The 15,195-nt window shown below is 43.2% G+C and overlaps 1 protein-coding gene across 1 annotated transcript in view; it reads left to right on the top strand.

Moving 5' to 3' along the window:
• Positions 1-14,508, top strand: part of NEGR1 (neuronal growth regulator 1) — a 1,072,626-nt gene extending 1,058,118 nt beyond the window's left edge. Inside the window, exon 7 of the mRNA XM_020993170.2 lies at positions 12,700-14,508. Within this exon, the coding sequence (XP_020848829.1) occupies positions 12,700-12,824 (125 nt within the window). The 3' untranslated portion in view covers positions 12,825-14,508. The remainder of the gene's footprint in view (positions 1-12,699) is intronic.
• Positions 14,509-15,195: the final 687 nt, after the last annotated feature.

The following is a 15,195-nucleotide window of genomic DNA, read 5'->3' as shown; positions in this document are numbered from 1 at the left end:
CTTCCAGGAGCCTCTGCTTTCTTATCTCCCAGTGGAAGGAGAAGATGGTTTGAGCTTTGTTAAGAGTGAGAATGACTGAATAAGATGTATTAGAGAGGTGAGGGAGGAGATCCAAACTTCTATTCAGTCAATCACTTAACAAACATTTATTTTATTGAATTCTGTTTATCTGCCAGGCACTGGGAGAAAATACCCAAGTACATCAGCACTTGCCTTGGAGGAGGGGCAGGATGCATGATTGGATTCTTCGAAGGCCCTACCTGTGGCCAGGCAACAGAAACATCAGCCCAGTTTGCTCCCAGTGAATTCTTAATCCTTGTTTGTCCTTCAGGGTTAGTTTGGGTCATGTCAGCAGGTAGCTGTGAACTGAAGTATTCAGACAATGGTGCTCATGAAGACAGGTCATGGTTTCAGTTTCTCTCAGCATGTCTTGGTTGGCCCCAGAGGGCTGAACTTGGAGCAATGGGAAGAAGTTGTGAAGTGACATATTTAGACTAGAGGGCAAACTTCCTAACAATGAAAACTGTCCCAGAGTGGAAAGGGCTGCCACGGCTGGTAATGAGGTCCCCTCCTTTAGAGGTATTCAGGCAAAGGCTGGACAGCTGGACATGTTATAGAAGGGGAGCTTTTTAGGTATGCACTGGGTGAGATTACTACCCAGGTTCCTTCCTACCCCAAGATTCTGTAATGAGGAAGAGGAAGAGGAGGAGAAGAGAAGAAGGAGGGGGAGAAAGAGCAGGAGGATGAGAAGGAGGAAAAGGAAGAGGAGGAGGAGGAGGAGGAGGAGGAAAAGGAAGAGAAGGAACAGGAAGAGGAAGAATAGGAGGAGGAAGAGAAGGAGAGGGGAAAAGAGCAGGAGGATGAGGACGAGAAAGCAGGAGGATGAGGAAGAGGAAAAGGAAGAGAAGTAAGAGGAGGAGGAGGAGGAGGAGGAGCAGGAGGATGAGGAACAGGAGGAGGAGGAGGAGAAGAAGAGCCAGCACTTATAGAGTGCTCTAAGGTTTGCAAAGCATTTTACAAATAGCATTTCTTTTGATCCTCACAACAGCCCTGAGAGGCAGGTGCTATTATTATCTCCATTTGACAGATTAAGAAACTGAGGCAGTCAGAGGTTAAATGACTTTCCATAGTCACAGAATCATTAAGTGTCTTGAGCTAAAATTAAACGTAGGTCTTCCTGAGTCCAGGTTGTGAGCTCTATCCGCTGTTACACCCTTCTGACGGCTTCATATCTATGCCATGGTTGCAGAACCTTTTTCTCAGCCAACTACTTCCCAAATGTGACCTGAGGTATTAGGAAAGGGAATCTAAATGGACCAATGCCAATCTACCCTTCCTGAAGAAGTAGCTCAAAGAGCATGTCCTGTTAACTGCTTGCCAGTAGCATGCTATTTATATACAAAAGTTAACCCTCTCCTAAATACTGGCAGGCTGGGAATGAATAAAACAAGGTCTAACTAAAGTACGAGGGTCTTAGGACAGCCAGATGGTTCACTGGATAGAGCTCTGAGCTTGGTTTCAGGAAGTCCTGAGTTCAAATCTAGCCTCAGACACTTGTTAGCTAAATGACCCTGAGCAAGTTGCTTAACTCCTATTTGCCTCGGTGCCTCATCTGTAAAATGGGGACACACTGGAGAAGGAAATGGCAAACCAATCCAGTATGTTTGCCAAGAAAACCCATGAGGTCGCGTAGATTTGGACACAACTGAGCACCAGCAGCATTCTAAGAATGGGGACAAGCCATTGCAAAGCCCACAAAGTGCCGTGTATGAAGAACAGGAAGACTTGGCTTCTGGGTCACTAGTCTGTAGGGCAAGTCAAGGCTGGTAATACTAAGAAGGCTGAAAGGAAGGGTTGGAGAAGGCTTGGAATGCCAAAAAGTGACTTCGTTTGTTGGTGAGGCAATCGGGGTCAAGTGACTTGCCCAGGGTCACACAGCTAGTAAGCGTCCAGTGTTTAGTCTGCAGCCGGATTTGAGCTCAGGTCCTCCTGACTCCAAGGCCAGTGCTCTATTCACCGCACCACCTAGCTGCCCCTCAAAAAGTGAGTTTGTACTTAATCCTAGAGCAGCTCGTAGGAAGCCACTAGACTTTGAGTTGGGCAACATGATGTGGTCAGATCCATACTTTAGGAAAATCATTCTGGCAGCTAGATTGGAAGGGGAATAGAGACCGAATGAGCAGGTAGGTGGAGGTTGTGACAGCTAGGTGAGAGGTGATAAGGACCATGCCAGGATGGTGGCTACGTGAGCAAAGAGGAGGTAGTGGATGTGAGAAATGTCATGGAGGCAGAAATGGCTTAGATGGGAGGGCTTCAGAAGAACGGGGAGTCAAAGACCACACCGAGGTTGTGAACATGGTTGTCTGGAAGGCTGGTGGTGCCCTTGCCAGAATAGAACAATATAACTATGGTATGGTAGTAGATGGTATTTGAGTTGAGTTGATTCTAAACCTGGTAGACCTCAAATCTCCAGGTATAATTTTCAAACTATAAAATGCACATCTGATATTTTGTTAGTGCCAAAAATTGACATGTTTCATAGATGTAGAGCTAAAAAATACCTTCGAAGTCATCACGTCCAATATTCTCATTTTTCAAGTGAAAAACCCGAGGTTCTCAGGACTCGTTTCCTCAAAGTCACACAAGTAGTAAAGTGTCTGAGGTTGGAGTCAAACCAAGGTCTTCCTGACCGTAAGGTCATCACTCTCTCCACTATACCGTTCTGGCTCTTAATAAATTAATGTGACTACCGAATTATTTGTATTTAAATACTAATATGAACCGTTTTGCATGCCAAGTATAATGGTGGGGGCAGGGCTTCAAGTTTGAATCATCTTTCAGACACTTTATTCACTGTGGGACCTTGGGCCAGTCAGTTAACTTCCCTGAACCTCAGGTACAAGCTCTTACTGAAAAAGGTACAAAGAGTAACATCTTACAGAACCGTCAAGATCAAATCGTATAACACATAAAGCCCTTGTCAAAACTTTAAAAAGCCCCAATAGATGTCAGCTGTTATTAATTTCATGATTTTGAGAGTCCTACAGACCATGGTGTGCAGAAGTTGTGCATTTGGTGCATTTGAGACTATCTCAACAAATGAGTGGAATTAACACTCAGGTGAGCAGGTGAAAAGTTGTCCCCTCTTGCCAAATCTGCTGCAGGGATCTTTAGAGAGATCGTTGTAAGTGACCACCAACCCAGCATGAGATGACCATGAACCCTATAATACGTCAGAGCAGAAGTGACGCGTGGAAGAAAATCAACATTTATTAAGCATCTGCTATGTCCCAAGTGCTTTATCTGCTATGTGCTAAGTGCTTTACAAATAGTATCTCATGTAATCCCCACAGCGACCTTGAAGGTCAGACGCTATTATTATCCCTATTTTGCAGTTTAGGAAACTGAGGCAGATGACAATTAATTGACTTGTCCAGGGTCATTCAGCTAAGGTCTGAGGCCAGATTTGAACTCAGGTCTTTCTCAATGTATCTCTAGTACTTGGTAAATAGTAAGTACTTAAATATTGGAGAAGGGAAAGGAGGAGGGAGAAAGAGGATAGGAAGGAAGGGCCATGAGTCTCTCCAATCTCCCAATGAATTGATTCTCCCATGATTTGTGTTACTCTGGTGTCTTAAGGGTAAATGGTGGATCTGATTCAGTCACAGAATGGTGGCTACCTATGTCCAAAATCTTTGGTTATACCAGCACGGAGAATGCTCAGGCCAGCACCTGAAGACACACAAAAGCCCTAATGTTGTGAACAAAACGTCCTCCTCTGTGTGTTTTAATAACAGCATCTAAGAAAGGTAAGAGAAAGAGGAGGGAGAGAGCAAGAGAAAAGCTGAATTAATGCATGGAGAGAGAAGTAGGAGGACCCATCGGCTTAATCACTGAGCAGATATGACCTCAGCCCGCCCATGGATCAATTTCTATTATGGGATTACTCGGACATGCTACAGACATTTAATGAAGTGAAACGTCATTAGTTAAGATGGAGTGGAAGTCTTAGAAGCCTGGCACATGGTGAGAGAAACTTAAATAATAAATAATGGCTCTTTATATACATTATGATGGGCTTCTGCAGTATTTATCTAGCCAGACAAACCTGGCCTGGCTACAGAGCTCACGTAACAGCCCAAAGCTTAGTGAGTAGATTTCTATGGGATTCTGCTGCATCAGCCCCAATCTAGAAAGGATCTGCACAAAGCATTCTGCTGACATTCAAATGCGACTTAAATGGAAACTCGTCATAAGAATAACAACAGAATTTTGGAGAGCTTTAAGGTTTGCAGTGCATTTTCTATCTGTTATCTCATCTGCTTCTCCAATTAGCCCTGTGAGGCAGGGGCTATTACTAGTCCTGGGTCACACAACATATCAGACCCCACCCTCAAAGAGCTCCCATTCTGATGGGGGAAACACTAGACGGATGTCAATGGTGAGCATGGGAGGTACAACCTGAAACAGAGGGCACTAGCAAACAAGGGCCAGGAAAGGCTTCGGGAAGAAGGTTGGATTTGAGCTGGATCTTGAAGGAAGCCAGGTAGAGGTGAGGCACTGTCAGGTGGCCAACATCTGGACCACAAAAAAGGACTTCATGCCTCAGTCGTCTCCATAGATAAGAGTTTCTGATGGTTATCATCCCCGGCTGCTCTCAGTTCTTATTACAGTCGTACCCTGAAGCACAGCTGGATTTTAAATGACCCCAGAGATTCTCTGAGATATGCAGTCTAGGGACCTCCCGATGATTGATCAATCAAAAAGCACGTATTGAGCATTGGGTAGACGCCAGGCACTGGGCTTCATGCTGGGGATAAAACAAAAACAAGACAAAACCAAACCAGTCTTTTCCCTCAAGGAACTTACATTTTAATCTGTATTGAGCAGAATGAATGATTGAATGAAAAAGCATTTATTAAGCACCTATTATGTGCCAAGCACTGAAAGAAGCACTCCCTGACACAAACAAGTTTACATTCTAATTATGGAGATGACACCCATGGGAGGGTATTGGTCAGGGAGGAATACTGGATCCAGAAAGTTTTCTGGGTGATTATATTGATATAATGCATCCAGGAACAATGGCAGAATGGATTTTCTCAGGATTCCAGAACTAGAGGAGGGTAGGAATGGAATGGACTGGAAGAGGCAATAGGAACAGGTTATGCAGGAGTGAAGTAAAGCATGACTGGTGCTTTCTTAAAATTGTATTCTAGAAGGGAGAGGAGGAGAGCAAACTCCCGGGAAGAAGTTCCTCTAGGAAGGATATAGCTGTATGGTGTGAGAGGTGGCATTAGTGAGGTAAGAGGGCACTAGAAGATGGTGAAAGCCCAGATTTGGAGTTAATCTAATGGCTTAGACCTCATTGGGAGTCTGATCTCCTAGGCCTACTCAGGGCAGCTAATTGAATATTACATAAGAGGGTGGAAGGAGTGAAAGGAGTAAGAAGGAAGCTGCAGAAAATAGTCTATTCTGATTGCGTGAGTGATGGGGGAGGGGTGTCAGTCTAGGTCTGTTATTTATCATAAGTGCAGAAACTCCCTCCATCGGTGTAGACTGGATACTCCTATGCTGTTTAGTCTTCGAGAGTTGCTGGGGGCATTGAGAAGTTGAGTAATTTACCCAGAGTAACACAGCCAGGATGTGCCCAAGGGAGGACTTGCTCCAGTCTTCCTGCCTCCAAGGCCAGCCCTCTTTTGTGTAGGATGCACCGGCTTTTAAGGGAAGCCCTACTTGTACATGCCAGCTGATTGCAGAACAAAAGTACTGGCGAGGTAGCAAAAGCAGTGAAAAGAACCCTGACTCTGGAGACCAAGGGTTAGGGTTTAAATGTGTCTTTGGATGCTCACAGTCCTACCAGGTGCCCTTGAGAAGTCATTCAACTCCCGAGGCCTCACTCTCCTCATCAGCAAAAGGAGGGTGTTGGAGAAATGCCTCTGCAGCTCTTTCTGTCTCTAAGTCTCTGAGCTTATGATCTTAGGAGCTACTTATGAAAGGGCAATGCATGGGGGCTACATAGGAAAGGATGGATAATGTATAGATGGATACTCAGATGGCCAAATATTAGAGCAGTCTATAGTCTAATGCAACTGAACATGCATATCCTAAGCACCTACTATGTGCAAGGCACTGTCCTAGACACTGGAAATACACAGACAAAATGGTAAACTGCCCTGCCCCCCCAAAGAGTTTGTAGTCAACATATTCTTGCAAAGACCTTTTATTTAAAAAAAAGTCTAAGCCTAGTAACCACAAGAAAAAACAAATAAATAAAAGGCCACATACTTCATTATTTACAATCTGTCCAAAAGATGTGTGCTAACTTTTACAAAATGTTAACACAGATTGACCGTTGGCTCCCAAGATTTTGTGAGTTTGAGACAGTTGACGCCATCACTTTCACTAAGATTCCCACACCCTGTGACTCCAGTCTCATAAGGTGCTTGTGAATTCCCCTCCTCATTTGTCCTGACTAGTGTATAACAACAACAGTATTCTTCTGTTTCTAATAAAACATTGAGGGCCTGGATTTTTGTTTCCCCTCATTTTGGGCCCACTCACCAGCTAATCCCACTTCCAAGGCCCATTTCCCTACTGGCATTCCCACAACCAAGTTTTAGGGGGTTGAATGTGTGCTAAAATTATATGATCCTGAAGAATCAATGACCTCATTTAGAAGCCATTTGGAGGCTTGTCCATGGGCAGGGGCAGAGACATTCAGGAAAATTTCCTATAGGACAACTGATTGGTTCAAAAGAAGTCAGATTAGTTCATAAACAAATATTCCCCCCCACCAAAAAAAAAGTCTTATTCAAACCATTTGAATTTAATGTCACTTGTAATTTCACACTAACCACCTCCCAGTCCAATGCCCAATAAAGAACCACAGTTAAGCAAATCCAACAAGATGTAACCTCCCAGAAGGGAGGAACTGTTTTGTGTTAGCTTTGAATTCACAGTGCCTGGCACCTAGTGGGTACCTAATAAATGTCAGATAAAATAAACTGAAGTGAATAGCTGGAACTGACCAAATGGTGGGGGCTCATTGCACACGTATCATTCTACATTTAGTTTTCTGTCCATATACATTGCCCACTCAAACAAAGGTGATGGGTTGTTCACCTGTCTGTGGGAATAAAATTGGGTATCTATAAAGTAAATGAAGGCTTTTGTCCTCCAGTGCCTGGGGAGTAGCTGCCCCTACAAGCACCATTTTAAAGGTGAGGAAACTGAAACTGAAGTGACTTATGCAAGGTCAAACAATGAGTTCATAACTAAGGTCTGATTTGAACTCAGCTCTTCCTAACTCAGGCTCAGCCAAACTGCCTCAGAGTTAGACTGTGACAGCTCTGAGTCAAGCGCACCATTAAAAAGGATGGTGGTCTGAGACGTTTCCTTCACCCAAGAGGAAAGGAGCTGAGGAAGCAGTTCCATCAGGACCACCTCCCACCACCATTTGCTACTAATCAGGATTGCACCATATGCTGATCTTTGACCCTCAGTAAGTCGCTCAGACTCTCAAATCTCCAGGCACTCTCTAAGACTGAATTCCAGAGCAGGTGCCAACCTGCACGGGTAGAGGGATTTTCCTCACCCAGGAGGTCCCTGTGCCAGTGAAATCTCATGTCTGATCACTCTCAGGTTTGCCCCAGTGAGCTTTGCTACCAATATGAGGGCATAAACAAGACAGAATTTCACTTTAAATAAATTTTCCCCATGTTGAATCAACATTAGTCGCTAAAATTTCTGCCGTGTCATAATTTTGTAGTGAATTTTTCATTTTCCATTCAGATGTAATCTTTTGTTGAGAGTCAGTGTCTTGGCTGCTGTTAGACTCAGGGAAACCATGTTCAAATCCTGCCTCTACCAAGTACAGGCTGTGTGATCCTGGACCAGGGCTTCTTGTTTATCATTTTTAGTCCTGTCTCGAATTTGAACTGAGGTCCTCTTGCCTCCAGGCCCAGCAGGCTATCCCCTGCACTACCTACCTGCCCCTAGACTGGTGGTGTCAAACTCCAATAGAAACAGGGGCCGCCTGGCTTTATGTAAGGATCCCTGGAGGCTCCATATTGACTTAGTTTTCAAATATAACATTATTGATGTTTTATTGTATTTTTCTTTATTTCATTAACTGTTTTCCAATCACATTTTACTTTGATTCAGGCTGCAGCTGAGAGGGCCGCTGCTGGGCCCAGTTTTGGACACCTCTGCCCTGGGCAACTCTCCAAGTCTGGAATTACTTGTTGCAATCATGGCCCCAGCTGATGTCCCTAGCCATGGTGCTGCTAACTCTGATTGATTCATTGTTGTTGTTCCAAGAAAAGTAGAATTGATGGAGATAACTAAAGTAACTTAAGATCACAAATCATTGCTTCAGGAATAGTACCCCAACATGAATAAAACCAGTCCCGTTAACTCATGAGTAATTGAGGGGAATTACCGAGAAGAAGAATTGCTATTGTACCAAAATTCAATATTTCACACTTTCAGCACTTGCCTAAAAATAAAAATTGTAGCAAGGCAAGGGAAACCTGCCAAGACAGAAATCACATGCAGCAGCTGCAAATTATTAGGAAGGATAATCAGCCTCCACAAGATGTAAGATCGGTGTTAAAGTCTACATCGGATTGTTCTCTTGAGGCCTGGAAGGAATCCCACCTGCCTGAACTCTGCTTTAGCTGGACACCCTGCTCAGTAAACCCACATTAGTTCCCAGATCGCCCTCCATATTGCTTCTCCAGGAAAAGCTAAGACTCTAAGTTTCAGAATGATGGGCATACCTTGAATTCTTCCTAACAGAGAGGTGGAGGCTGGCAGAACTCTGGAGCTAAGGAGTTCTGGTGGGCAGTGGACTGGGCAGCTTGGCTGGCTGATAAAGACCAGCATTGGCGGTGAGCCTCTGGGAGCAGGCAGCCACCAGGTTACCTAGGATGGGATGAACCAGCCCAGGGTAGAAATGGAGCAGGAAGTTCTTAGTGATTTTGATTCACTCAATCACCATACATTTATTATCATTATTATACATATTATACATTATACATATGTAATATGAATATATTATTGTGCTAATTATTATCTATTATGTGCCTGGTTCTTGGCTAAAGGATGGAGATACAAAAGGCAAACAATGAGACCATCCCTACCACCATTTTAATAAATGTTGATTGAGTGCCTGGCTGTCCTGATCCCGCAGACCACTTCCTTGATGAGCACTGGTCCTTTGATTCTCTGGTTGTCTTGGCTTATGCTTGAACCTCAACTAAACGTGGTGGAGAAAGCCCTTTGTGGTACTTACCATGGTCTCTTTAACTAACTAATGGTACTGCTCACACACAAAACTTAAAACATATTTGGGGTGATGTAAAAACAATAAAACAAGGGCAGCTAGGTGGCGCAGTGGATAGAGCACTGACCCTGGAGTCAGGAGGACCTGAGTTCAAATCTGACCTCAGATACATAACACTTACTAGCTGTGTGACCCTGGGCAAGTCACTTAACCCCATTGCCTAGATAAAAAAAAAGGCATCCATTAAAAAAAAAAAACAATAAAACAGCATTTTTAACTATTGGTAAATTTACAATGTTATTTGTCATGTAGTAAAATATTTAGAACAATTCTGTATGTAACCCATGCCATGAAAAATAAGATATCATGGTACAATGAATAGAGCACAGGCCTGAAGGAAGACCTGAGTTCAAATCCTGCCTCAGACTCTTTCTAGCTCTGTGGCCCTGAACAAGTCACTTAACTTCTGTTTACCTCAGTTTCATCATTTGTAAAATGGGGATAATAATAACACCTACCTCTCAAGATTGTTGTAGGGATCAAATAGATGATATTTGTAATGTGATTCACAAACCTTCAAGTGATCTGTAAATGCTGTATTGTCACAAAGAGGCAGAATTAGAAACTGGAAAGAGGGTCTGTATTTTCTTTGCTAAGTGTCACCCCCAAGAGATAAAGAAGGAAGAGTCCAGTTGCACTTTCAGCCAAAAACCAAGCTATTGGAGTAACTTGAGATCTGCTCCTTAGCAACATCTGTCATTCCAAACAATCTCTCTGACCAACTCAAAGAGTTTCCCAGTTACTCCTCCCAACCAACAGACAGTCTCAACTCAGCAGAACCCTGCCCCAGTGATCCTTGCTCACCCAGAAACATAAAAGAGGACACCTCCATCTTAGGCTGTCGTTGGAAGGGATTCTCACACTAAGGCTAGTTGGGGTAGAGATGCCAGAAAGTGGAAGGGTGCCCTTTGCCCACAGTGTTGTGTGACTGCTTCATCACAAAATCTCATGGTTCCTCCTCTTACCAAGCTGAAAGAGGGCAGTGATCCATATCAGAGGAGCCTGGTTGGTGCTGGTAAATAGAATCAGACTTCTGTTTGATCTGGGGGTCGGGGGAGGGGTTGGAAGTTGGACAGAGAAAGACTCAATGGGGGGGGGATGGAAAATGGCCGTCAGTTGGAGCTATCCAAAAATCAGAATGGGTTACCTCAGGGGTCAGTGAGCTCCTCATCAGTACAGGCCTTCAAGCAAAGGATGAGTAACTGCTTGTTCAGAATGGTATAGAGGAGATTCTTAATGAGGGAGGAGCTGAACCAGACAGCCACTAATGTCGCTTCCAAGTCTGACATTCTGTGATTCTGATCGTGCACTCAGTGCTGATTAAATCCTTCTTTTTAAAGAAAAAGAGGGAGAAGGGAGGGAGGGAAAGGAAGGAAGGAAGGAAGGAAGGAAGGAAGGAAGGAAGGAAGGAAGGAAGGAAGGAAGGAAGGAAGGAAGGGAGGGAGGGAGGGAGGGAGGGAGGGAGGAAGGGAGGAAGGAAGGAAGGAAGGGAGGGAAGGAGGAAAGCACAAAGGAAGGGATGGAGGGAGGGATGGAAGGAAAGAAGGAAGGAAGGAACAAATGAATGAATGAACAAATGAACAAAGGAAGGAATGAAGGAAGGAAGAATGGAAAGAGGGAGGGAGGGAAAGAGAGATTTCTAGAACATAAGTAAAAAGTTAAAGTTGTTTATTTCTTGTTTTGTTTATTCATTTATTTTAGCATTTTCAAACTCTGAACTTTGATGTCTATTAAACTGGGCCTTGGAAAGCTATTTGCCCATCAATAGACCTTCTTTTATCATTTTTTTTCTTTTTGCTAATTTGTGATGAAAATAAGGCCACTAAACATTTAATTTGGTTTTGTGTATTCTGCAGAGTAATATCCCTTGAAGTCAAATCACGTTCGCCTACAATACCCTGTTTGCATATATACTGTCAATGAAATTCTCTGTTGGGGGGAGCAAGTAGTTTTCCTCTTCCCTAATTCCTGAGTAGACATAAACAAACCAATTTATTTTTCCTGCTGCCAGGCAATATATCCATTTGTGAAAGTCCCATTAGAAGCAACCTGCAGGTAATTCACAGGCTGAGGAGCTAAGAGTATAACTGGTTTTCATTTATAGATTGGGGTGAAGGGACAGAAATAAGAGGTTTATGACATTATTCATTTCCTTATTAAGTAGAGGGTCTTGAAATGAAAAGTTCATTAAGAAAAGGCAAAAGGCAGCATTTTTCTGTGGTGAGGAAAGATTAACCACCAATAGGAGTACTCATAGTTATTTTTTTTAAGTATGTCTTGGTTTTTTTGTGGACCAGATCTGTACTTTCATTAATAGAGAAAATGCCTTCTACCAATACAGAGTGGCACTTGCTATTTGTAGATGGGGGTCCTGAGAGATGTGACTGGCTCATGAAGGATTTAATCAATAGAGAAGCAAATGAATGAATATTATGTCATGTTTTGCACCACTTGAAGGCTTGTAAAACACTTTACATAGAGCATGCCCCAAAGTCTTTGTGCTGTTTTAAACTTTAGTAGTTTAAAACTAAACTAGATTTTTAAGACTCTGTCTATTTGGGATTGAATTGGTCTTCAAAACAACCCATTTTATAGATAGGAAACTGAGGCTGAGAGAGGTTAAGTGTCCCACATCTGGTATGTCTGAGGCAGGATATAAACTCAGGTCTTGCTGACTCTGGCTTCCATGAGTCCTCTTATGGACCAAAGCTGTGGGAGAAAATTGTACTTCCTGTAAGATAGCCTAAGAGAGCTGAAAGCTTTCTGGCTCTGAAGTCTGCCTCCCATCTTGCTGTGTGACCTTAGTGAATCATGTCATCTCCTTGGGCCTCAGTCTCCCCATCTGTAAAATGAAGAGATGGACCAGATGACCTCCAAGATCCCTTTAGCTCTCAAGCTATGTTCTGGTTTGGGGGGAATCTTCCATCACCTTGGGGAAGTGGCCTGCTCCATGGTGTTTGCCCAGTAAGCTACCTTAGGCAATAGTCAACAAACACTTGTTAAATGCCTCCTGTGGGCCAGACACTGTATTAATCTGGGTGACACAAACAAGAAAAAGAAAGGCCGTCCCCAGGCTTGTGGAGTTTATACTCTCCTGGAGCAAAAAGAAGAAAAGCTGGCAGGGGGAAGGGCTGCCAGGTGGCACTTGGCATGGGGGCGCCATGTTGGTGGAGTCAGGAGCGAGCAGAACGGCTGATGTGGAATCAACTTAGCTGGACAGTGTGAGTCCTCTAGGAGGGAAGCTGAGCTTTGGCACCGCTCAGCAAGGGTCCCTCAGCAGTTGTAGGAGGGAAATGGCCTGCTTCCCTGGAATCGTACTGATATCTGGCCTCTTTTCCCTCTCTTCCCAGCTCCAAGTACAGCCCAGTATGGCATCACCGGAAGTGCTGAGGTCCTGTTCTCCTGCTGGTCCCTGGTCTTGTCACTGCCCTCTCTCACCAGCATACTCTACCTGAAGGACATCATTCTACACTAAATGTACAGGCCCATCAAAGGCTTTCAAGGATTCTCTGAAAGTGCCGATGACTGGATGTAATCTGGTACAGTCTGTTCAGAGCAGCGTGGGATGTAATCAGCAGTGCTTACATGGGGAATGATCGCCTTCTGTAGAATTGCTCATTATGTAAATACTTTAATTCGACTTCTTTTTTGATTAGCTGCATTACCGTGCACATTGTCCTTTTTTTAAGACGTGCGAGCTCTGAAATTACTTTTAGAGGATATTAATTGTGATTTCATGTTTGTAAGCGACAACTTTTCAAAAGCATTCAGTCATGGTCTGCTAGCTTGCAGACCGTAGTTTACAAAAAACAAAAAACAACAAAAAAATGAATATTGCAGTGAATATGGGATTCTTTGAGGCTGCAATACAATCATTTAGTTCCCTGTTTCAAAAAAAAATTTTCTTCCCATTTACACAGATGCATTTTCCTTTTTTTTTTTTTAGAAAAACAAAAGCAGATACGATTGCCTTCCGACCATCTCTTCAAAATATAACACATATCTAGATTTTTCTGCTAGCATGATATTCAGGTTTCAAGAATGAGCCTTGTAATATAACTGCGCCATGCAGTCCTGCTTTATTTTTTTTTCCTGTAAGTTCAGCATGGGTGTGCCTTCACAAAACAAACAAACAAATAAATAAATAAAAACTTTTCCTCTCCAACTAATTTGGAATTTTGGGGTGAATACTAAAATTGAAAAAGAAGTCAGTTGGACCATCCTTGATCCCTACCTGAACGAAGATGGTATTGGCTCATATGTATTTTTTTAAAAAAAATACCTCTTTCTCCATCATTAGGGGAATAAAGGAACAGTTCAGAACTCTGCCCAAAGCTCAAATGGGTGGTTTTTTCCCCCTTTTTTTTTCTGCTAGGACAGGACAGGTCAAGTGTATTTAAAGTAAATTTTCTGCTGATGAAGTTAAGCTCTGTAATGCCCCTGGAAGAAGATATCCATCCCTCCCCCTCCCCCCCCTTTTTGTTTTCCACTTTTGTTTGGAAGAATAAAACAGCACAAATCTTTCAGGAGATTTTCCTGGAATGTGGGCCCTATGGCCTCTCCCCTTTCCAAGTCAAAATCTGCTCTGTGCTGCCTCAAAGAATAGGGCAGTGTTTTTGTCCACTGCTCTCAAATTGATTCCGCTCATGAACTTGGGTTTGTATTGCAGCTGTTAAGTTAGTATACCGTAGACAGTGCTTCTGTTGGCCAAATGGGTTTGAATCTGTGCCATCTGAGAGCCCTTCTCAGGTGCTGTTCTAGGCTATCTATGTTTTTAAAAAGTGTGCTCCAAGATTTGTGATTCCAGTATCTCTACCTTGGTATACAGTCAACGATGGTGGCAGAATAGAATGTCTTTCCATCCCAGGCCAGTCTCTGACAGAGCTAATTCTTCCACTCTCCGATGAATCCTTCCTGGCCGAATTAGCATGCTTGATTTCTTCTTACATGATGTATGTAAGTTGAAGATAAGCCACTAGTGATGGGAAATGAAGGAAATGTTAATTCTGTAAGTCATTGTGGATACGAAATTTCTCTTTCTCTTGTAAAGAACCAAGGACCACAGTAGTGAAGACAAATGCTGTTACCCTGAAACGTGCTACTCTCCAGTAATATTCCTGTGGTTTTACTGTTTATTAAAGTAACACTATGGCCTTGAATACCAGTTTCCACGTTTGACTGCTTTTTTCCATTCCACCCCCACCGAGGTTTGCATTAACTCAGTCATTTTTTGTTCTTGCTGCTAATCCCAACGCAAGAGCTAAATGATTAACTTAGATACGAGAAACAACCCAGGGATGACACATGCAGAATTAGGACACGCCTATTCGTGTCTCTCGGCAAAGACCAAGATCCTTGGTCCTGCAGGCTGAGCACCTGGCCTCTAATATGCTTCCTGCTCTCTATGGTTCCTGTTACCTTGGGCAAGTCAAAACCTCCCACGCCACAAATGTGCTCATTTGCAAAATGAAGGATGGAGACCAGATGCTCTCTAACATCCCCCCCAACCCCATCTTTAAATCTGTGGTAGTCCTCTGTGGCTTCACACACACACACACACCAAATCGTGAAATTGTTTCAGGGTAACTTTTAGGCACAAAAACACATCATAAATCAGCTTTAATTACAAAATGAATTTTGCAATGAAGGACCCAAACTTTTTTTCTTCCATAAAATGGCAACAAAACAAAATTGGATTATGTTTAGCAACAGGAATTTGTTGTTGGTCTGGACAAATGCTTTCATGGGTGTTGGTGAAATAATGCACGTGGAGAAACCCTCTCTGCAACTTGCAAGTTTCTTACTTGCAAATTAGTCTGACAAGGTTACGGTTTGTTTTTGTAAAA

The sequence above is a fragment of the Phascolarctos cinereus genome, unplaced genomic scaffold (assembly GCF_003287225.1).
Source record: "Phascolarctos cinereus isolate Bilbo 61053 unplaced genomic scaffold, phaCin_HiC Scaffold_5;HRSCAF=322, whole genome shotgun sequence".
Classification (NCBI taxonomy): Eukaryota; Metazoa; Chordata; class Mammalia; order Diprotodontia; family Phascolarctidae; genus Phascolarctos; species Phascolarctos cinereus.
Note: the sequence above shows the minus strand (reverse complement) of the source record. Positions and strands in the feature narration are given on the sequence as shown.